Raw genomic sequence first — 23816 nt, forward strand, 5'->3', positions numbered from 1 at the left:
TTTGTGTTTGTGTGGAGGGTTCGTCAAGCCGTGTGCGTGTGTGTGTCCGTGTGTGTGTCGGAGTTATCAGTGTTCAGTGCTCAGAACTTGTCTTCTCGAAGGAGAAACTGGGAAGAGTCAATAGCTTGGGGTTGGTGTTGAGGTTTGACGAGCCTCCGTTCTGTCCCGACCCCTCTCCGACTCCCAGGTCGAAGGAGTCCTTGGAGTCACTAGAAGGCGCTCTCCTCCTCAGGCAGGTGTCCTGGTTGGGCAGAGGAGGGGGCATCCCCAACCCCCCCAGCACACCCAGGCCCGGGTAGAGGCCGGACTGAGGCTCTAGGCCGTCTGGAGGGTCTACGGAGATGCAGGGCGGGCTCATCTTCTTCTTGCGTCGAGGTGAGGGCAGCGAGGTCTGAGTGGGGGTCTGGCTCTGGATCTGCAGGCTGTCGGCCCGCGACACAAAGCCGGAGGAGGTGGAGGTGGAGCTGCGCTGGGGGCTGGACTCCACCGAGGAGCACACTTCTACAGAATGGCGCCGGGGGTCGTCCAGCCAGGAGGACGGCCGGGGGCGGGGCACCAGGGCGCCGCGGCCCTGCACGTCGGCGCTGTGGAACCGCTTCAGCTGCCTCAGATACGGACTCCGGCTCTCCCGCGAGCCGGTGTAGGAGCTGTAACCCTCGTTACTGCCCTGGCTGTCGTCCGCCAAGACGTCATCGCTGTCAGCCAACCCCGTGCGGGTGAGGAGGGACACTTCCTGATCCACCGAGGCCTCCTCCCGTTGGTGCGAGCCTACTGGTAAGAGCGGAGGAAGCGTGGAGGGCGATGGGGAGCAGGAGGCGGGGCGGTGTTGGTCGTGCTGCTGGGTGTGCACGCTGCCGGGGCGCGAGGGTGTGGGGGAGGCGCCCGGCGTGGCGGGGACCAGGCAGAGGGCGGGCTGCTGATGGTGATGGGAGCAGGGGGTGGGAGATGGGTGGGAGGGGGAGGAGGAGGGAGACGGAGGGAGCCCCAGGGAGGCCACATTCACAAGTCCTTCCTTGCTCTCTCCTCCGTCTGAACACAGGGCCTCCTGAGAATCAGTAGACACTGCAACCTGGAAGACGGGCGGGGGGGAGGGGGAGGGGCATGGAGGGGAGGGTGGGGTGGGGTGGGCAGGAGGGGTGTAATATTTAGGAGGGATTGGAGCATGAGCAATAAGAGGGAGGGAAGGGAGTGTGTGAACAGGGATGAGAGAACATGACAGGGGAGACTAGTTAGTGTGAAGTGATGAGGATGAGCAGCAGTAGTTTGGGTCAAAGTTCACAGTCTGATCAGGTCCCATTTATATCAATGTGTCAGAAATCTGAATATGGACACAGAGGTTACACTGCATTGCATATAGGATTTGCCAAAAGGAAGTTGAGTAAACAACTTTTTACACTGTTGGATGTTTTCTTTGGTTTTATTCTATAATATAAAGCCTCTCCCCCACTCATTTTTTTCCTACAGTTGCTTTGAACATTGCAGAATAAAATGTGAGCAGAGTGTGAGACAAGAACAGTTTATGTTAAATCTTAACTAGTTTTTAAGCCAAATCTGTGCAACTTACATAAATGTGGTGTAGAAACTTAAAATCTCCAGTATGCAAATACTGAGAAAGGATTTATCAATGAGGAGTAAAAATATTTTCTTTTCTTTTTTTCAACTGGATATTTAAAACTTAATTTCTTAAAAAAACAAAAACAAACACAGATTAAAATTCAAAACTGCTTATTTGTGCTATAAAACATATCTACAGAATTAGATTAAATTGACTTACTACGTACACAAACTCCCCTGAAAATCTCAATATCATAATTCTAAAAATTACTTTTTGAAAAATTTCCTGCAAGTTATGTTACAAATCAGTATGTGATAATAGGAAATGTTAGACACCAACTCATATGAAAAGTCTTCAAGTAAAAAAAACATGTCTTCTGTCACAACCTCATATGGTCCAGTATGCCAGGGTGCTGTGATCAGCAGTGACCAGTGAACTCTGAGCCAGACTACCTGACCCTCTAATCTTTGACCATTCACACAAAACCCTATAAACTGTCAGCATTAGGAGTTTGCAGTTGAATTTTTAACACACTTCTGATCGGTGTTTCCGTGCCTTCATCCTTACCTCTGTACACAATCATCTACAGGGTGTAAGGCCAATAGGTAGAGGGTGAAAACAACATGTAACTACTACAGGAGAGGAAGGGTTAGTAAGCGTAATGGTTGATAAAACTCATAAAATGTCCTCATGAACTCATGACTTTGTTTCACACAGTCCTCAGGCTGTGGGAAGAAAATCGATGATATTTAATAAATATAATTGTGTTATTAAACCAAAGGAAGCTCTTGGATCTATGAAGGTGAGGAAACAAGGCATGCAGGATGAGAATTAGGGCACAGCAGTTTGAGAAATGTTTAGAAGCATGGGTTTCCCTACATGGGCCTGAATGGCATGACCACAGTGACACCTAGTGGTCAGAGTGAGCACATCCAGGCCGGGCCAATCACCAGCCACAGCAGTAAAAGAACTTTCTGGAGCAAGACTTAAAAAATCCAGTCAGACGTTTTAAAGCAGAAACTGAGTCACGTACAGTAACTACCACTCTGTGGTCAGCAGCCATGTACTTACAAGCTCTAAACTACTCATTAGAAAATACACAGGTGCACTATCACCATGGTATACAATGGCCAAATGCATATAGACAACACTTCCCTGAGTTGTATAGTTTGTGATATGGTAAGTGCACTGCATTGTGGGTAAAATGATCAACCAAATAAGATGTTGGTCTGGCTAAAATACATTCTATCACTCAGCTACTGAAGAATCCACAGATGGAGAAATACAGTATGCTCATGTAAGAATATTGGAGAATTAATAAACTCAAGGTCTCGTTAAAATGTTTCCACAGGCAAAGAGCCTCCTGTTGGAGAGCTTGAGATGCTTTGTGGCTGATGGTTAGCAGAAGACAAACAAATGTGAAACAAAGGCGAGAAAAAAGGAGGGAAGCCTGTGTGTGTGTGTTTGATTATGTTTATGTGTGTGTGTGTGTGTGTGTGTGTGTGTGTGTGTGTGTGTGTGTGTGTGTGTGTGTGTGTGTGTGTGTGTGTGTGTGTGTGTGTGTGTGTGTGTGTGTGTGTGTGTGTGTCTGTGTGTGTGTGTTGTTAGTCTGCCGGTCTGAAGATGAACATGGAGTCCAGCCTTTCTGAAAGGCCCAGTGGTAACTGTTTCAGAAACAGGAGTATCTGTGTTTCAGCAGCATTTCAGGGTCGGGCGGCTTTTGGACCCAACTGAGCTGGGATCAGAGAATAACAGATGACATGGAGAATGACACAGCAGAGCAGTTAGTAACAGACAGAAGGGGAGAAAGAAGGAAGAAGACAAGTGAAATTGTTTAGAAACATGCAACGTGAAAAGATTTAAACCACTGATTGTCCACAGTGGAATTTTTTGAGGCTTCATCGTGAGGCTACTCAACACCACCTTACATAATGTATATTTATTTATCAGATAGGATTGTAAAATATAAGGGGTGATTGAGTCCAATCAAACTCAGTGTCATGCAGGTATTCTTTATTATTTATTTAAAGAAACTGCATCTAAATTCATCACTTTTTGTTGTTTGAATTTCAAACCTGCATGTATGTCTCATGTTTGCGTCTCAAACCTTAAATAGAATAAAAAGAATATGTATTCTTGTACTACTCACTCATCATGACTTTTTCCAAAAGGTTTTCATTGGAAACTAACATCTGCTCCTCATCTTAAAGGGATAGTTCAACATTTTGGCAAATTGACCATTGCCATAATCCCTATAGTTTTAGGAGTAGGTTCGTTACCTTTAATTGTCGGTGTGAGATATTTTTAGAATGGCGGAGCAGAGCCGTGAGCTGCTCAGAGCTACGCTAGGGAGGCCAATGGGATTTCTTGGTTTCCATCATCAAACTCATCAAATACACAATCCAACAACTTCAAAACGCTCTTGTGGACAAGTTGTGACCTGCACATTCACCACGCTATGAGATAACAGAACGTTACGAGACAGAGTTGTTATCAAGGTAGAATCATGCAAAACCGCTGTTTTGCAGTTGTTGGATTGTGTATTTGATGAGTTTGATGAGGGAAACCAAGAAATCCCATTAGCCTCCGTAGCGTAACTCTGAGCAGCACGCGGCTCTGTTCCGCCGTTCCAAAAATAGCTTGCACCGACAATTAAAGGTAACAAACCTACTCCTAAAACTATAGGGATTATGGCAATGGGCCAATTTGCCAAAATGTTGAACTATCCCTTTAAACAAAAAGTAAAGTCAGCACCTTTAGTTTATGGAATGATCACAGCAAGGAAACATTTACAGAGAACAGTGCTGTTGCCACATATACAGTAGTATGATATGAACAGGATCGGACCAGAGTGAAGTGAAATTTGGAAACAGCATGATTTCTTACCTGTCTACGAAGTGTGCGACTGAATGTGTGCGTGCGTTTGGGCGGGGGTAATCGTGGTATACTCTCTGAGTCCGAGTGGCTGTGAGGGCTGATGGGTCTGAAGAGGTCTGTGGGAATAGCCAGCTGCTGGGAGAACTCCTCTGGCTGTGAACGCACTGAGGCACTGGAGCCTGCACACAAACAGAGACACTTAGAGCAGCTGTGGCCTCGGAGGAAATTACCTTACCAGGCGTCCTATAATATGACACAAATCCAAGCTACACAGTCTTTCTAACACATTTAAAGTTGGTATCTCTCTAAGACAATGTGAACAAAGAGGTGGTGATCGTCAGCATACATTGAAAACAGACAGGATCTCTTTCATATATTACCCGAATGGGCCCTGAGGGTGTCCGTGTTGTGTGTCCCCTGCGTCTGTGCTGAAAGCTGTGATGAAGATGTAGCTGTGTGTCCAAAAGGCTGCAGGGGGAGGAACATGTAGCTGTCGTTGGGCAGGGAGTGTGTGCGTCCCACCGTTGGCTTCCTGACGCTCAGCAGGTTGTCCTGCAGCGGCTCTACGGGATCCAGCTGCTCCGGCTGCAGGAAGAGAGGACAGAGTCAGGGTCTATCTGGAGATGGAAGGACTTAGGGGGGCGGGGGGGGGGGGGGGGGGGGGTGTACTCTTTAATAATTCACACACTCTCACAGTGTTTCTAACACTTTTAAAGTTAGTATCGCTCTAAGACAATGAACAAAGAGGCAGTGATCGTCAGCAGAACAGACAGGATCTTTGCATGTTGGAGTCGACTGGACCAGAGCTGCCACAGATCACAGTTAGTGCTTCAATTTCCAAGCGCTTTCATTTTTTCATCATAAGAGACTCTGTGTCTTGTGTTTGCATTTACCCTCGTTTACGTAAGCCTGTTCCGTGATTGTGTGTCAGCTAGGGGCAGTGTCCTGCAGCCTAAACCCATCACAGAACCAGTTCACATTCACCTCACCACAGAGCTACTGGAGCTCCAGCACCCATCACAGCCCCCAGTAACAACCACACCACAACCCAAAGAAGAGTGAAAACCACTACACCAGAGGACGCTACAAACACGGAGAAGACTGATAGGAAGGTCGAGGACTCACATGTAAAGCACATAGGAAAAAAACACGAAAAAAAAGGAGAGGAACAGAAGAGAGAAAGTTAGAGAGAGGAGAAAGGAAAATAACAGCAGAGAAGGAGGAACTGCAAACTGGCAGGAGGTGCACTACTCTACTGGACTGGACTGGACTGGACTGGAGAGAGTAACACACACCAGGCTGGAAAGGTGGAATGAGAAAGAGAAAGTTGGAGGGCACATGGTTAGATTCACCAGGGTCTTTCAACACCACCTGTACTCCTCTACCTCTTCAGTGTAATGTGCTTTTCTTTTCTTTGGTGTTTGTCCCAGCACAGTCCAATTAACAGTGATGAGGCCTATGTCAAGTGCTGCTGGCAGTGACTGATGATAAATAAAGTGTCTTCTCTGCATCGCTGGCCTGGACGTGCAGCATGAAGGTTACAGTGACTCTCGCTGGGGAAGACTTGTGGGTTGGATCATGAAAAAGCCAAACTGGTGGTTAATTACTCCTCAACACCCTGATATCATTCAATTTGTGGAATGTATAGATGCGGTGTCTGAAAAAAGGCAAAGAATAACAGTACCTTTCCTCTCAGCAGGTCCATTATTTTCTAGATCAAGCCATTTCAAACTGGATTCATGAGCTAGACCACGACCACTTTATATATCTGACTACTACTGGTTACCCATAACTACTACTGAAGTAACGATTTTAATTCCTACTCACAAACTGACTCACTAACTTCCTGTACCTGTATTTAGAGTGACATCTCTAATAAATCAACTTGTTTTAATCTGAAATTTACAACTGCAACTGTGTTTATTTATTCATGGTACCTATTCATTGTATTATTCACTGCATTTGTATCAATACATTTTCTTTTTTTTTTGCAAATTAGCTGAAGCTAAATGTCTAACATGCATCACATTTTCCTATTTTCTGTGGCAATGTTGTATGTATTGCCCCTGTTAAATAAACATTAAAATAAAAATAAATAGGAAGCTATGAGATGTAAAATAATATGTTACTGTGTTTACTGTATTGGCGGTGTTAGGTAAAAGTTAAAAATTGCTAGAAAACCATGGCCCATAATAAAACTACAGAACTTAGATACACCAGACTTACTTATTAACTTCCTAAAAACACCACATGAACTGTCAGTCTCTACTTATAACCCACAGTTGCTATGGAGCAATATTCTTACCGGAGAGTTCCTTTTTTTAGGTTCTGTTTACTTTCGTGTGACACCACTGATTTCCTTCTCATTGTTTGGATTCTGTATTGTGATTAAATCTCGGATGCAAATCTCAAAGGTTTGTGGTGGTGCCGCACTCCTTAACAGTCCTCCCACACACACATCACACACACAGCGCCGTTACTATTCTGAGAGCGGAAAAAAGTTGCACACAAGACTGAAATTACAGTCTACCGTCGTCATTGTCAAAACTCTGCTCGCTCACTGTGGCTTATGCATTCATAGAGGTGTAGTCCACATCGGACCTGGTGGTGGTGTAGCCTACTTAACTTTATACTGTGTCCCACCACTTGTTTAAGGTGTTAATACACCTGAGTATAGCAATGCACCAACGAAAGGAGAAAACTGACAAAGAGATGGGAACAATGGAGAATTTGAAATACCAAAAATTAGCTTTGCAAATGATGACTTACAAAGCTACTTAAAGTAATATTTTTAGTTGTGCTGGGACGACTGGTGAGGGATCTAATTTATTATCATGCTTGTTTCCTCCTGCCAACCTGTCACGAGTGTAGTGGGACAAGTGGCTTTGGAAGCGCCCTGGGAAAGGAAACACTACAAGATACTGCAGAGGGGGACGAAGAGGTATGGAGAAAGAGAAAGAGAGGAACTGTCAGTACATTGCATTCCAGGCTGCTTAGAAAGAGGGGGTTAAAATCGTCAGGGCCCGAGTCGTCTGTCAGAGCTAGGGACCAGGATTTCTCAGAGGCCAGAGACAGAGCTTCCATCTCCGCTAGAGGGATCTAGGCAGGAAGAGACAATGGCTGGTGAGCAGAGAAAACAAATGCACACACCGTGCAACATAGAAAAATAAGGACACTAGACATAGTTAAGACCTGTAGCTAACGGGAAAATACACATTTGAAACGACATGTACAGTACAAAACCAGAATAATGTGGAGGAGCAAAAGCAGCAAAGAGAAACGACAAAGCAACATTTGTAGGTATGAGAACTGCTTTCCCACCTTTAGACGTAGAGTTAGTTACCAACAGCAACACACACACACACACACACACACACACACACACACACACACACACACACACACACACACACACACACACACACACACACACACACACACACACACACACACACACACACACAAATGTACAGTCTGATAAAGCACAATAAAACAGTTAAACATAATGCAGATGAGATGATCACAATCATGGGAACAAATGGATGGGAAGGGGCTTCATTTTTATAATTTATACCTTATGTGAATGTGTGGAAATTCCGAAATGATGGAGGCTATATAAACTGAAGCTATTTTTAGAACGGCGTAGCAGAGCCGCAAGCTGCTCAGAGCTATGCTATAGCGTGGTGAATGTGCAGATCACAACTTGTCCACCAGAGTGTTTTGGAGTTGTTGGATTGTGTATTTGATGAGTTTGATGAGGGAAACCAAGAAATCCCATTAGCCTCCATAGTGTTGCTCTGAGCAGCTCACGGCTCTGCTCCGCTGTTCTAAAAATAGCTTGCACCGACAATTAAAGGTAAGAAACCTACTCCTAAAACTATAGGGATTATGGCAATGGGTCACTTTGCTAAAATGTTGAACTATCCCTTTAAATGAATTGTTTTAAAGTAACTCATTTTGAGTTACAGTGAGTCACATCACTGACTGAACTCTGCATTGTGGAGCACTACTGTGTTGACATGTCTAATGTGCATGCTAGCTGCTGTGTATCTGGCCTCACACCTGTTTAATAGGGACAACTCTCTCCAAAAGGTGAGTGGGACAGGACCTGGGACCCGAATAGAAAACATTTGCTAACATACCTGAAGGAGCTGCAGGGAAGGAGAGGTGGCCTAATAATAATGACACCTCAAATCCATTTAAAGCTTTTAGACTTAAAGGGTAGTGGATGAGGATTTGCAATGCAAATGTTATTGGCAAAAATTTGCTGTCAGACAAAAAGAAGCACCCAGATGCATTATTCAGTGACTCAGTGATACATAGCTTATTGATTTGACCATTCATTTGCAGACTTGAGTGCAGCTACTTGGTTTTAGAAATACTCTCAACGTGTCACCACTTTGCCAGAAAAATAGGTATCCACATCTATAAACACACAGACGCGCCAGACCCACGTATACGTACACAGACAGAGTTGTGAGGGGAGACGGAGCAGACTCTAAACCATGTCACTGAGGCAGCTGAAGCAGACCAAAGAACCTGCCAAGCATGGAGCCGAGACGCGAGCGTGGGGATGAGATCACAGCTGAGGCGGGATGTGACACTTGCTCATCACAGGAGTGGTTAGAAAGGGAGAGATACTCAACGTGGAGGAACGTCGGTGCAGAGATGGTAAATGTGTAGGGCTGCGGGCTGTTTAACAAAACCACATGCTTTTTCACTGAATCTTGAAATTCAGCTCTATAGATTAGATGAATTTACTTGCTGTATACTTTACAGGCCAGGGATTCTGTGCACCGCAACACTAGCCATCTTTGATAAATTTTAGTCTGGTACAGTGCCATAAAATGTTGTTTTCATTAAAATGAGTAGTAAATTGTGCCAATAGTGGTGAGATCATTCCACTTGTTTCCAGTAAAATACAGCTCAGTCAGTCTGCCTTATTTAAAAGCTTAGTTCACCCAAATTACAGAAAAGGTCCTTTCTTTTCTTCATTTTACCTCTACTGCTTTTCTATCAAAGAACTTATCATTATTATTATCAACTTTTTTTGTGCTTATGACCACGTCTCTGGTTGGAGGATTTGTTTGGTAAGGATTGGAATAACTAAGGACCTTTGTCATAATGAATGTGGTTTGAATTACAGAAGTCTGTGGTTAATAAGGAGCAACATGAAAATCCCTATGTGAATTACGTTGTTTTGTTACAATGTTACTTAACTTGTGAGGATGTGTAGAGGCCTGCAGAAGTAAAAGAAAATTACAGGACTTCATGAGAAAGACATTCACTCCAGTAAGTGTCCACCTCTTCTGCTGATATGTTGTCCGTCTGGTGGTAAATATTCTTGGGGAATATTATTTTGAAAGAAATGTATTCCACTGAAGATTGTCTGTGGGCTATTAACTATCTCCCTGAATGATACTGAATTTTCTAAATGTCAGAGGTCCACTCAGCTCCACTTCACTATCACAGATAGATAAATCAGAGGCTGGACACATGAAGCCAAAACTATTTATATAGATAAACACAGGTGAATGTGTTATTTCTCTTTTTTTGTAACATGGGTGAACAGACCCTTTAAAGGCATTGTCACACGTTTTAAAGGTTCTGTAAACCAGATTTTAAACAATGATATGACATAACCAACTACTAATGTAAAGCTATACTGAAATAATATCACCATGAGCAGCCGCACCCACTCATCTGTATTTTATGTTGGTATTTCAGGTTGGTAGTGATATGGGAGTGCATGTCTGTGTATGAAAGTCACTCCTGGGGAAATCATTGGTCCGCTCCACATTTATAAAACACAGAGATGTGCATCAGTCATCCACTGGCAGCTAGTGACGGTTGTTTACAGAAACTTTAAGAAAATCCATGTGTTACAGGTCACATGAATCCCTTTGACTGAGGCGAGATCTGTTGTCTCTTGTTGTTTTGTAGAAATCGGTGTAATTTAGAGCAGCAGCCCTACATATTGAACAGAAATATACCCACTGGACATGGATGGAATGGAGGAGGTGAGTCATCAGTGGTGTTACTGGTGATTATTGACCTTCTTGTCAGAACTGTGCTTGCGGGACCTGGGGGGCAGCGCGTAGAAGTGGCAGATAGAGCCGGACAGGTTGTCCATCAGACTCAACTCTCCCTCCATTGAACCCTGGATGACCAGGGAGACCGAGTCAAACAGCGCTCTCCGCTGTACAAACTTGGGTAATGTAAAGAGACAGGAGAGACAGAGAGAAACAGAGGGACAGCAGAGGTGGTAGAGAAAGACAAGGAGAGGGTAACAAAAAGACGGGAGTCAAGACAGAGACACATGAATAAATGGGGATAGAAAGGATGAATCACAGAGACAGGAAAGAAGGAAAAAGATAGTCGATCAGGCAGACAAACAGACAGACAGACAGAAACAAGATAAAAGAAACATATCCAAGCAGCAGGTCTCAGTTACACTTTACATCAAACGTAGCTTTAGTTTGTGTCCAGATTTGTCAGCGTTTTACTAAATCACTGAATATCCATGTATATAAACAACCTCCTCCTCCTCAACATCCACTACAAGCAGAATGTGTTTCCATTCAAAGCCACAGGGGGGCACTCCAACACTGCAGTAGAGCTGGTGCCCCACACGGCTGGAGGTTGTGGTTTAACCACTCGTGTTTTGGAGGAGCGGCCGAGGAAGACGGATAACTTCCTAGAGGGAAAACATAACGACAGCGGGACCTTTATTTCCTATCCTCAGAAAGTTCTCTGCTGTCTGGAAATAGCTGTTGAAGTGAACAACAAGACCCTGTGGTCCAGTTTTCCCATGTCACTATGACCCATCTATGAGTGGCATGTCCTCTACAGGGACCAGCCACACACACATACAGTACAGTACAGTATGTGGCTAGTGTGGCAGGCATTAATGCACAAACACTGTAAGCTGCAGTGGTGAACCTAGATTTTGGGGGCCCAGTTAAAGAAGCCCATAGTCCATCAAAATAGACCACAAATAGACTTCACATACAGACCACCAGTGGATGCTACCTAGAGTAAACACTAGTATAGTATAGCGTAACATAACATAACATAACATAACATAACATAGCGCAGTGCAGTACAGTAAAGTATAGTATATAGCAGCATAGTATAGCATAGCATAGCACAGTATAGTATAGTATAGTATAGTAGTAGCACAGCACACTGCAGTACACTAATGAATTTCCCTTTGGGGTTTAATAAAGGGTTAGCTTACAGTATTGTAAGCATGGCTTAGTATAGTGTAGCATAGTACAGTATAGTAGTATCTTTTATCTTTTAGCTACTTACTTTTTACTTTTATCTTTTATCTATAGTACGGTATAGAATCACTGTATAGTGTCGTTATGGGAGACCTGGGGGGTTGTCATTGCTAAATGTGCCATTACAAAGGGCCACTGGAGGCTCCTTTTCTATATAGATGCCCCAAACATTTGCCTCCTCTTTGCCCACCTCTGGTCATCAGATATGAGCCATTATATTTTGTGGATGCATTACTGACTTGAAATAAGCCATAATAATCTGTTAAAAGAATAAGTCAATATTGAAATAAAAACCTCTCTGACCCATGAAATTATCTTATAAAATATACTGCACTTACAAATATGGGTTGATTTTGTACACATGGCACATACTGTAAATGCATCTGTTTGAATTTTAAAATGATGCCTGCCTGTGCAGTTAGTGTTTCCTAATGTGGCCACATCCACTGTAATTTGTTTACGAATGAGATGCGGTTATTACATTAAGAAAGTGACAAGCAGATATTCCTCCCAAGAAATCCATTATTTCAGACACCACCCGGTGTGCTCAGTGTCCCACAGCGTGAGCCTGAGAATTAACTAATGATTTGGACTGGGGTCAGAATTAATGACCAGAGACATGGGGTCATCTGAACAGCATCTCAGCCTGGCCCCCAGCAGGAAGTGACTGCAGAGCATCTGTCATATCACACAGGATGTTGCTGGGAGAACTGGACAGTGTGACCTAGACTTTATCTGGATGTGTTATACTGTATAATAGTATGAGCTTAGACAACGCTGTGAAAAGGACATGTAGCTATAAAGTGACCTACAGTACATGTGACAAGTGTGTCGAGGAAAATCACAAACACCCAGCAACACGCACGTGGACACACCCTAACCAAACAAGCTGATATTAAAGGTGATGTACAACTCAACTACTGCCAGTTCCAATTCTGATTGTTCTGTTTGGGTTTTAGTAAAATACAATATTTTTAAATTACTGTATAACTTAATAGTAACACAGACATAGCTGAAGTTGTGTTTTAAGAGATGCAAAAATGGCTGATGAGCAGGGATGACACTGCTCAGTGATCCGACACTTTAACAGTGCTATTATTGATATTTTCGTTATTTTGTTAGAGGAGAAAAAAAGAAATAATCAACATTACTTTAGGATCTCATATGTTAACAGTTGACATCCTTGATAAAGCTTACCAGCACTGAATATATCATCATTATGTACCACTGATTTTGTCATTACAGAAATGTAAAACAAATGTAATACACATTGATTCACTACAGTAACCTGTAACCTAATTTCTGCACAGTTCTGTCCAGTTCCGATGTAATCTAAGAACACATTCACAACAATCAGCTGGATAACGGTTACCTACCTGCCATCATTAACACCTGTTTGTGTAATTCAGCTAACTGTGTTTAATGTAATTAACTCTGTGTATGAGCTGCAGGCTGCAGCATATAAATCACACCTGGACCAAGGATGGATGTGCTGAATTTTCACTGAATGTTTCCAGAGATCACTTGTGATTCCAAAAAAAACATTTCAGCAACAATTAAATCTCTCCACCATTGAGTGCAGTGAGTGCTGCATGGAGAGTGTTGCCCCCACCCCTCACTCAGACAGGGTCAGAAAGAGAAAGAGGGATGCAGGTGAACTTTTGCACTGCAGCTTTCATCAGAAATAGAGTTGGTGAAACAGAATACGTGACAGAACTTTTATCGAGCAAGAAAAAGCCAGAAATCTATTTATTTAACATCCCACGGTCTTTAAAAATCAGCCCTGGGGGCCTTTGAACAGCCAGTTCTTGTTCCCATCTCTGGATAACAGAAGTATAAGAACGCCTTAATATACCTTGTAAGTCTCCATGTGGCCATATCTATGTCATACAGACACACATTTAACATATAGGCAACATGAAAAAGATTGTATACCTCCAGTGGAGGGTCCAGGCATGATGGGGGATCTGCCATGATGTTTGGAGACTCTCTGGTTTTATCAGCAGTGGGCGAGTCCATGAGACCGTCTCTTTCCTGCTCCCTGGCCCCTCCTCCGCCCGACTTCCAGGGTGAACCCCCAGAACTGGACCTGTCCATGCCCAGTGCCAGCTGGGGCGACCTCGGGGACGCCATGTCTCCCACGTCCACCTGCAGCTCCAGTTCTGCCTCCGCCTCGTTCTCCGCCGCCTTGGCCTCCTTGTTGCTCTCCTCCAGGTGCTTCATCAGGACGGCGATGACCACGTTGACCAGGACAAACTGAGCGGTCAGCACGAAGGAGACAAAGTAGATGGGAGAGACCACGGTGTTGTAGCAGGGGTTGGTGTCTCGGCCACAGTCTCTCAACGTGTCCTGGAGGAAGCATTAAAACCATACATGAGCACATCTGATAGGGATTTAGACGCAGTCTGCACAATACAGTCAAACGTAAGACATACAATAATGTTGCAAAAACATGGATTACACTGATCTCATTCGATTTGCAATGTTTACAGCCACACTAGCACCCTGGCTTTAGAGATGCAGTTGTCTGTCAATCAATATTTCCGTGGCTAATGTAACAGATAACCATGAAATCAAGTACCAACATCATTGACTTGTAGCCATGTTCAACAAAGGGGGGTGGGCTGTCCCAAGGGACGACATACCAGCACATCACCCCCAAACCTGCCTCTTGTGCCATTGGCGAATACATTAAAGGGGACATATTATGGAAATATCACTTTTTGAAGGCTCTTTAACATGTATTTGGGTGTTTGTCTTCCGGCCCCCAAAATGTGAGAATTTACAAAAACATCTGTAATGTGCAGGCTCCCTAGGTTTTGAATTTGTATAATACCACCCCTACCTGGTACCAGTAGAAGGGGTGGGGCGGGGCGAGCGGTGGTTCATTTGCATTTAAAGGGACAGGCACTGAAACCAGCCGTTCTGAACAGGGCTGTTTTGAATGGATGAAAAAAGAGCTGTGATGTTTGATCCTTGGGGCATTTTGACCAAAGCATGTCACAGATATGTCTTTAAGACACCTGGGAACTATTTTAATGTGTGGAAAAGGGGCATAATATGTCTCCTTTAAAGATTGAACATACAGTGTGTGTGTGTGTGCAGGTATTTAGGATCCCAAACTTGCAGTGCTGGATTCACCTTCATGATGCCGTTCCAGTTGTCTCCGGTGGACACTCTGAACAGCAGCAGGAACGCCATGCCAAAGTTTCTAAACGTAGCGTAGCGCCCCAGACCCTCACATGGGTGGAGCTCATCGCAAACTGTGGAGAAAAGGAAGGAGAGAGAGGAGGGAATGAAGAAGAGAGAAGAGCCAGACAGTACAAGACTGAGATAAAGACAGAGGGATTTTTTCAGGTGTCAGAACATAGGGCTTCAGACTGAAATGATGAGAACTGTGGTACTGTTTTATTACTCTGAAAGCTACGAGCCACAATTAGAGAGATCAATATGGTGTTCCAACAAAGGATTCTCAAATGCAATTAACAGCAGATAGATTAAACCCACAGAGGGGAGAATTAAACACTCGGTGCATGCCTGTGCACGGCCTGTGTGGTGTGTGTCTGTGTCTGCAATCTTTGTATGATGAGCATCCTCTGTTTTGTTTTTTTCCTGACTGCCTCAATGCACAGGACATGTGTGCTTACTCAAGTCACCAAACAGCTCCACTCCCAGTGCTGCATAGATAAAGAAGAGAAGCATGAAGAGAAGACCCAGATTGCCCACCTGCAGGGAGACAACAGGAAGAGAGGGGGGGGATTAGTCAGAGGAGAGAAATCCCAGGCAAAATAAACCAATAACAGGGACAACAAACAGCTCATTCCAGAGAGAAAATTAAAGAAAGGCTGAGACAAAGCAGCAAGGGGAAGAAAACATGCCATGGCAACTGACTCTCTGAACCCCGTCCTCTGAATAGCAATGCTCCACACTGAGCTGATGTAGGTACGCAGCTATCAGGTGCAGCACCTCTTCGAAAATGAGCCTCTCAGCTGGAAACGTTGAAAAACTCCACTCAACCAAATTTTGCAACCAAGTCATTAAGATGACATTAGCTTAATTGGTTCATTAGCAAACAAGCTACAGCTGATGAAATCTGCCAAGACGGTCGTCATCTATGATCAACAGTTCTCTGTCTTTTGTCTGACTCAGAAAGAAAACGAGTGGTAAATCTTACTGTTTGTTTATTATTTGTACCCCGTGCTTGTGAATGAGAGAATGCCATGAATGAGTGACGCAGACAGAGGAGTAAGAGAGGGAAAATAGGAACTGTAATCCTGCAGCTGGACAAGGGTGAATCACAGTTTTGACACAAATGTGGGTTTGGGTAATGAGAAGCTGCAGGGTTTGCTGTCAGTGATGATCAGCACATGGCAACCGGACAGAATCTAATGCTGAGAACTCAGTCCTAGCATGACAGAAGTTGCTCTAATTCACCAGCTCCTCCACCCTCCAAGTCCTCCTACGGTGATTCAGAGAAAAAAAAACCTCACGTTGCATCTACTTCGCTATCTCTGCGGGGGGGCTAATAATGCAAATGAGGCTCTCTGGGAGGAGTGAGCACCATAAAAAGAGACGCTTCTGGGATGTGGTTTTTAGGGACAGCTTCTGTGGGATGTGTCAGGATGTGAGAGAGCCGTGGCTTCAGTGGATGTTATGTGGCAGAGTTGAGTGTTTTACCTGAGGCAGGGCTTGCATAACAGTGTCCAGCAAAGCTCTCATCCCCACCGCCATCTTCAAGAGCTTCAATACTGTGGAGGCAGAAAATGGAAAAAGCATCTTTAAACAACAGTACAATGAAAATCTATGACCTCATATTAGACATTAAACTGTCAGAGAGATGATATCCTCCTGATTGGAGCTGCAGTTTGATGAGATCACTGGTGTGGCGACAGGTTACCAATAGAGGTCTACCAGAGCTAATATATAAGGTATCATATTGGTATAATAAGTAAAGGTAAGGTATAATAAATACATGGTTATGTAGAGAAAAATACATATTCATGTTAATTTACATTCTTTAAAATCTTAGCATGTCAACAGTGTAAATTTGCATATCAAAGTTAAACTCTATGTGCAACCTTTGCCTGGATTTTAATGTTTCCCCTCATCCTTGACCCAGTTTCCATTGTTTTCCATCCTGCTGTGTCCAGGCCTTCAGGACCAGATAAACTACCTTGTTATCATTGGTACCGGTCTATAAAATACTGTTACATCACTAGCAAGCACAGGGAGGCAGTCAGAGTCACTGCAAACATCTTGTTTTCATTTTAAAACATGAAATACATAAAATAAAGGGATCATAACATGCCATTAGTATGTTGTAGATGGATATTCTTTTACTACACACTGTAAAGGTTGTGAGAGTTGTGAATGGGAAAGAAAAATTCATCTTTGAACAACAGAAATTTTTACAGGCGCTTGTATAACGGCTCTGAGGACGGTTAAAACGCTGCCACACTGGAGCCAGTGTGTAAATGTAATCTATCTAAATCACATCTACATCCAGTCGGGATATGAGATGTACGGTGATGCCAAGTGGAAAAGGAGCCAGCCACTGCACGCATCCAAATCGCAGCGTCAGACACACATATTACACACAAGAGCGCGCGTGTGTGTGCCAGGTACTGCTGTGACAGTAATCAAGAATGACTTCCTTGCTACTTCTTTTATTACACATTCAGTAATCAGACAAAACAGATGAGCTTCCCTCCTGCCCGTCTCATCTCCTCTCTCTCTCTCTCCCCCTCTTTTCCTCACCTCCAGTCCTTATCTTTTATTACCTGGACAGTAATCAGCCCAGAGCACATGGGCACTTCAGTTCCTCTCACTCCGGCTAAATCCAGCCCGTCTCTTGAACTCACCCCTCCTAATTCTGAACCTCCTCTGCCCGTTTCCATCATTTATTCTGCCTCCAAATACCCTGCTCTCTCTCTCTCTCTCTCTCTCTCTCTCTCTCTCTCTCTCTCTCTCTCTCTCTCTCTCTCTCTCTCTCTCTCTCTCTCTCTCTCTCTCTCTCTCTCTCTCTCTCTCTCTCTCTCTCTCTCTCTCTCTCTCTCTCTCTCTCTCTCTCTCTCTCTCTCTCTCTCTCTCTCTCTCTCTCTCTCTCTCTCTCTCTCTCTCTCTCTCTCTCTCCCACCTACACACCTTTCCTGTTGTCATTTATCTCCTCCTCGTTCACTTCATCTCTAGCCCCAACTATAATATCAATTGATCCTCTTTGCGACTTCTTTCCATAGAATAATCTATTTTGGAATCAGGAGTTATTCATCATCCCTGCCTCCTCTTTTTTTATTTTCTCTTCCCTCTCACTTCTCATTGATTCCCTCCAATCTCAGTTTCTCACAGCTTAATTCACATACTATCACAATGCACCTTGGCTCTCCTCCATCCTCTGCTATTTCTCTCTCTCTTTTATCCCTCTCTATCTCTTTGTTTCTTCTCAGAACTATGTGTGACAACTAACTGTGCTCCTTGGTGCCATCTGGTCTGCTCACACCCTGCTCAAGCCCTGCTGAGACGTGCCATGCAAAAATGACTGGGAGGGGAGACCCAGGGATGTGGCTGTTTTATCAAGCATCTTAAAAAGAACGGTACAGTTAATGAGGGTGTGTGTGTGTGTGTGTGTGTGTCAGAGATGGGATGGGTGGATAGATCCAGAGGGAGGAGTGAGGTGATCATACCTCGTGCGATTCGCAGCACTCTCATGATGCGGATGATGGTGGGGTTGATGGGCAGTGAAGCGTTGACTTCAATCTCCTCCAGAGTGATGCCCATGATGGACAGCAGCACGATGGCCAGGTCCAGCTGATTCCACCTACACACACACACACACACACACACACACACACACACACACACACACACACACACACACACACACACACACACACACACACACACACACACACACACACACACACACACACACACACACACACACACACACACACACACACACACACACACATCAGTCCCTAACACTGACATAGATCACTTTTCATTGAAACCCCTGACATCATCCATTTCTCTTTAGTGACTCATCTCCTGTAGCAGTGAGGTGTGATCTTGTGTCACATGACTTGGTTGGGTGTGGGTTTGAATCCAGTCACCAATTAAAATGACCTCACACAGACTTAACAAAATCAAAAAATCAAAAGACGTGAAGCTAAATTTGATTTTAAAGGCGCACCACCCAGTGCACGCGTCAGTTTGTTCGTCATGGTTCGTACTCATCCCCACCTGACAACGGATGTTATCTATCAGGGCTCTGGAGGAGCTTCCTCGAGTTTCAAGAAATAACCTCCTGCTGATCATAGTGATGTCATACGAGCAAGTGCATGTATGGTGTGTCCAGTTCTACCTCTGTATTGCTTTATGCTTCCATAGAAACACACTCTGCCGGATCCAACCTCATTTTAAGCTAAACACGCCCAAAGACACTCAGAAAGGCTCAGAAAGAGATAAGGACCGCTATCTGCTATGTAACATCTCTATATTACTTTAGTTGTCATTTGCAAGATGTGTGGTGTGATTAGTTTAAGTATTACTTTTTGAAACATAGTGAACAAAGACATGCGGAAAGAGAAGTGCAGCAGTTTAGGTGCACATTTCATGTTTTCCTTTTCATGAAAACTTGGTGCCACTGAAATTAAAAATACATGATAGAATTCAGATGCAGTCCTTCATGAGGAAGCAAACTACAAACTTCTAAACGTTCAAGCCTGCAGGTTTGACACTCAGAAGAAGGGATCACTCCAATGGTGCAACAATTACAGATTTAAAGGGATAGTTCAACATTTTGGCAAATTTGCCTATTGCCATAATCCCTATAGTCATACAGTAGGGGTAGGTGCATTACCTTTAATTATCGGTGCATGTTGTTTTGAGATCCGTGGGGCAGTGGCGTGAGCTGCTCAGCGAACACAATGGAGGTGAATGGTGCAGGTCCTCTGTCCCTCAAAACTCATCAAATACACAGTCCAACAACTCCAAAACACTCTTGTGGACAAGTTGTGGCCTGCACATTCACCACGCTATGAAATAATCATGTATAATTTTGTAACATTGCAACACATGAAGCAAATACTCAGAACTACATGTGCTTTTGAAATCACTCCGCCCAGCAGCCTGGAATGTAGTTTCGGCTATACATTTACCTTGAAAACAACTCCATCTCGTAATGTTACATTATTATCTCATAGTGTGGTGAATGTGCAGGTCACAATTTCTCCATGAGAGTGTTTTGGAGTTGTTGGATTGTGTATTTGATGAGTTTTGAGGGACAGGGGACCTGCACCGTTCACCTCCATTGTGTTCGCTGAGCAGCTCTGCTGCTTTGCCTTATTGTTTCAATTCCACATGCATCCCGCCCTCTCTCTCTCTCTCTACAGTATCTCTCTCTGAGCCCACTCCATAGTGTATCATTCAAATTCTCATTTAGAGACTCAAAGTGCACGAGCAAACACAAAGAAATTCAATTTAAAATTCAATGAGATTGTTAGATTAGTCACAGGGGTCTTGGCCAAATGTTGTGTTGATCTGTATGTGTGTACCTACTTTATGCGTGAGAGTGCACTGTGGTAATATCAAACTGGACTGCTGCCAAATGCAAACAGGGTAATGGTCTACTCTGGCAAAAGAACGGCCATCACGGAGCCCTCGGTGTGCGTTAGTGTTTATTCATGTATATGTGATCTGCACTAGTTTACATTTGTGCTGTTGCATTATTCTGTGGTTCTCAACAGGGAGCCAGAGATTTCAAAGCTATGAAATCATCTAAGGCAGCATCTTTTATGGGTCTTTAACAAGGCCGTTTGTATTCATACAGGCCTCGCTGAGAACCATGCTCTAGAGCACGCTGAAAAAGTTCACTTAATCTCCCTGAACACTGCCTCAGAGTTTCCACATGACTCAGAGGTTAAAGAATGGTACCTTTAACCGCCAATCTATTAGAATATCATGCCCACTAAAATGTCAAAAACCTAAAACCTGGAGGTAAACGTTTACTCAGGATCTCTGTTAGATGTGAGGTAGAGACACTCAGGAAAGGTCAGGTTGGGAGGCGGTTATTGAAATACTGACTTGTCCTTGAAGAAGCGCCGGAAACCGAAGGCCACCAGCTTGAAGACGGACTCCAAAACAAAGATGAGGGTGAAGATGTAGTTACAGATTTTCAGTGCCTCCTCCAACTCCTGGGGATATCAGAGAAATCGTGAGTACAGTACCCATTTTAACAGGTCAGTGAACGCTGCACTGGATATGCTGTACTCCTACCAGAGTAATCTGTAGCTTTCACCATCAGTCTTTTATTAAAAGGTGATGAAAATTGCACTGAAAACAAATGAAATGATCTCACCGTATTGTTATTTCTTCAGATTTTAATAGGAACTCTCTTTCTACTTGACTCTATTAGAATAAATGGGTCTGTGATGGTGGATATTTTTTGCTACGTGCTGGAAATATACTGTATAATTTGCACTTTCCGCATTGTACAATTTTTGCATGAAATACCAAATAGCTCATGTTCTAAACTTTGTCCTCCTCTCCAGAATTAGCCTTTCCACTAATAGACCACTCACATTGCCCTCCTCTCCTCCCTCCCTCTGTCTCTGTGAAAAGGCCATTCGTACCAAAGTGCTCAAACATTTCTGCACAGAGCCTATCTGCATATAAAAACACGTCTTAGCACAGAAACATGAGAAAATGGTGGCCAGTGGGGATTTTGCTTAATCTTACAAACTTCACATCTTGTTCCAGTCCACTAACTTTTATTCTACCTTTCAGCCTATTCTACACTGCCATCCTACATTTGTTTCAACTGCTCCTCAGGGTTTAAAGTATTGAAATCAATCGGATTCTAACCATATAGTCACTAAATCACTGTTTTATGATAGCAGTGAGAATTATGACAAGCTCTATGACTCAAACAGTAAACTGGCCACGTCTCACTGACTGAATTAAAAAGAAAAACTGCAGCTAAAGAGAAGTTAAACGATACTATGCAAGTGACTAATGTTTCAACATGTCACTCACTGCAGAAGGAGGGTGCTGCCGTGTGAAAATGAGTTTTTAAACGACTAACAGTCCAGGTTTTCTTTGAAGTGCAAATTGAGCCCGTCATTTCCCCACCTTCCTCCCCGACAATCTGACCTTGGGCTGCTGGTAGTGTTCCATGGACATGGTGATCACGTTGAGCCCAATGACGATGGTGATGAACAAGTCCAGGTATTGGCTGGTGCATATCGTGTGGATGAGCCGACGGGTGGGGGAGTAATCGGAGAAGTAGGGCTTACTCTGAGCTTCTGTTGGAAGTTGGAAGTAGTGGTGGTGGTGGTGGTGGTGGTGGTGGAGGAGGAGGACGGGGGGAGGGAGGGGATGGTGGGGGCAGGAGGAGGAGGGGGAGGGGGGGTTCAAAAAGTGAGATAGGAGGTAATATACCGGGACTCTGTACAGTGCACCTGCTGCAGGGACGAGCGGAGGCTGCATAAGAAAAGCTGGTTAGTGCAACACGACGACACCTACCTGTGCACATTAACATGTTCTAAACAATCACTGTGGTTGACTCCCAAGAACAAGAAAGGAGATGTGAAGAGATTGCAAAAGGGGAAGGCAGATCAGATAATGGACAGAGAGAGAGACTCCAGCCAAGCCCTCCTGTGGGCTGCAGTCATGACTAATCAAATCAAATCTCCTCTCCTCTGATCAACAATTATTTAAATTAACTCTCTCAGAGTGTGATGGAAGATAAAAAGCATTACTAAGTGTGTGTACGTGACAGACTCCATAGAGAAGCCTGCTGTGCTGGCAGGATATTTTGGGCTAGAGAATTGGCCATCCCTCTTTCTCTCTGTCTGTCTGTCTGACTGTCACGTGACTCAGCCTCCCCTTATCTCTCCCCACCTCCCTTGTCTTGGGAAAAGAACATAACACAGGAAAAAAGTTTTAGAAAAATCACCCAACACTTTGTTCCTTTTTCTCCCATCCAGGGGAGGAACGGATGGGCCGAGAGTTAGGATGAGAAGCAGAGAGAAAGCTCGCTCTTTCTATCACCGTACCACTCCATCAGTGAAGGAGAGGAGGAGGGGTCACACAGAAAAGGCAATAACACACACACACACACACACACACCAACACACACCCAAAAGGCAAAAGTCCTTTGGGTGTTGTTAACAGAGCTCTGAACAACTCCCTGCCCAATCAGGTGTGCTTGTGGGGCTGCAGCTATGCCGGAGTGGGATAATTCCTATACAGTAAGTGTATGTGTCTACCGTACATAGTTCCTATAGGGTGCCCTGTTTGAATATCTGCAACTTTTATGATTGAAATCATAAATCTCTGAATCATACAAGCTGCATTCTTACTACATTAAAAACAATGAACCTATTTGGGATTTCATGTCGATAAAGCACCAATATTGGCTACCCCGTAGACACCAGGTCAAAATTATTACTAGTTTGACAATGCCTTTATTATGACACTTTTCCTCAGTGAAATGAAATCTGAAACTTAAACATCCCCCCAAAAAAATCAAATTACCACAAATTCAAATTTTAAACATGGCAGCCAGATCATGGCCCAGGCTGAATTAACAGCAGGCACACACATGTAAAAGTCAGATAAAAATGCACTGAGGTGGTTGAAATGACCTGTACTGTAATGGGTCAAAAACTGAGCTTGATGTCAGACTACAATTTCCTATAATGTCAAAATTGTTACATATCATTATGCCTCGGCTGCTGCAATAACCACAACTGGATTCAGGTTCCCTGTTTGTCTCTGTGGTTTTTCTTATCAACAGTACCAGGAATGCCTTAAAGAAATTTCTTCGGATTTGGTACAAAAACTATCCTGGATTCAATGATAACCTGAAATGAACTGATTCCATTCTGGCTCTGCCTACAGCAGGTTGGACAGTAGTGGTTGAGTAGAGATCCGTACTCCACTGAGTGCCTTCAAGTTAATTACTCTATATTTGTGCTCAGGGTCATCTCTAATAATTCTGCCTGCTGGTAATTATTGACGTTGACGACGGGGGAGATGAACCCGAGTGCTGAGAGCTGCTGGTTGAACAACAGTGCAGCCAATGTTGGGATCTGACT

General features: G+C 43.9%; 1 protein-coding gene across 1 annotated transcript in view; it reads right to left on the reverse strand.

Moving 5' to 3' along the window:
- Positions 1–73: 73 nt before the first annotated feature.
- The window catches only part of cacna1g (calcium channel, voltage-dependent, T type, alpha 1G subunit), a gene marked incomplete at both ends in the record, with an annotated part of 226149 nt that continues 202406 nt past the window's right edge, over positions 74–23816 (reverse strand). The window contains 12 exons of the mRNA XM_083994227.1: positions 74–1069; positions 4442–4611; positions 4813–5017; positions 7409–7531; positions 10488–10640; positions 13654–14067; positions 14860–14981; positions 15366–15444; positions 16396–16466; positions 18399–18532; positions 20800–20909; positions 21868–22019. Of these exons, the coding sequence (XP_083850353.1) occupies positions 74–1069; positions 4442–4611; positions 4813–5017; positions 7409–7531; positions 10488–10640; positions 13654–14067; positions 14860–14981; positions 15366–15444; positions 16396–16466; positions 18399–18532; positions 20800–20909; positions 21868–22019 (2729 nt within the window). The remainder of the gene's footprint in view (positions 1070–4441; positions 4612–4812; positions 5018–7408; positions 7532–10487; positions 10641–13653; positions 14068–14859; positions 14982–15365; positions 15445–16395; positions 16467–18398; positions 18533–20799; positions 20910–21867; positions 22020–23816) is intronic.

Source organism: Trachurus trachurus, assembly GCF_905171665.1.
Source record: "Trachurus trachurus genome assembly, chromosome: 19".
In the NCBI taxonomy this organism is placed as follows: Eukaryota; Metazoa; Chordata; class Actinopteri; order Carangiformes; family Carangidae; genus Trachurus; species Trachurus trachurus.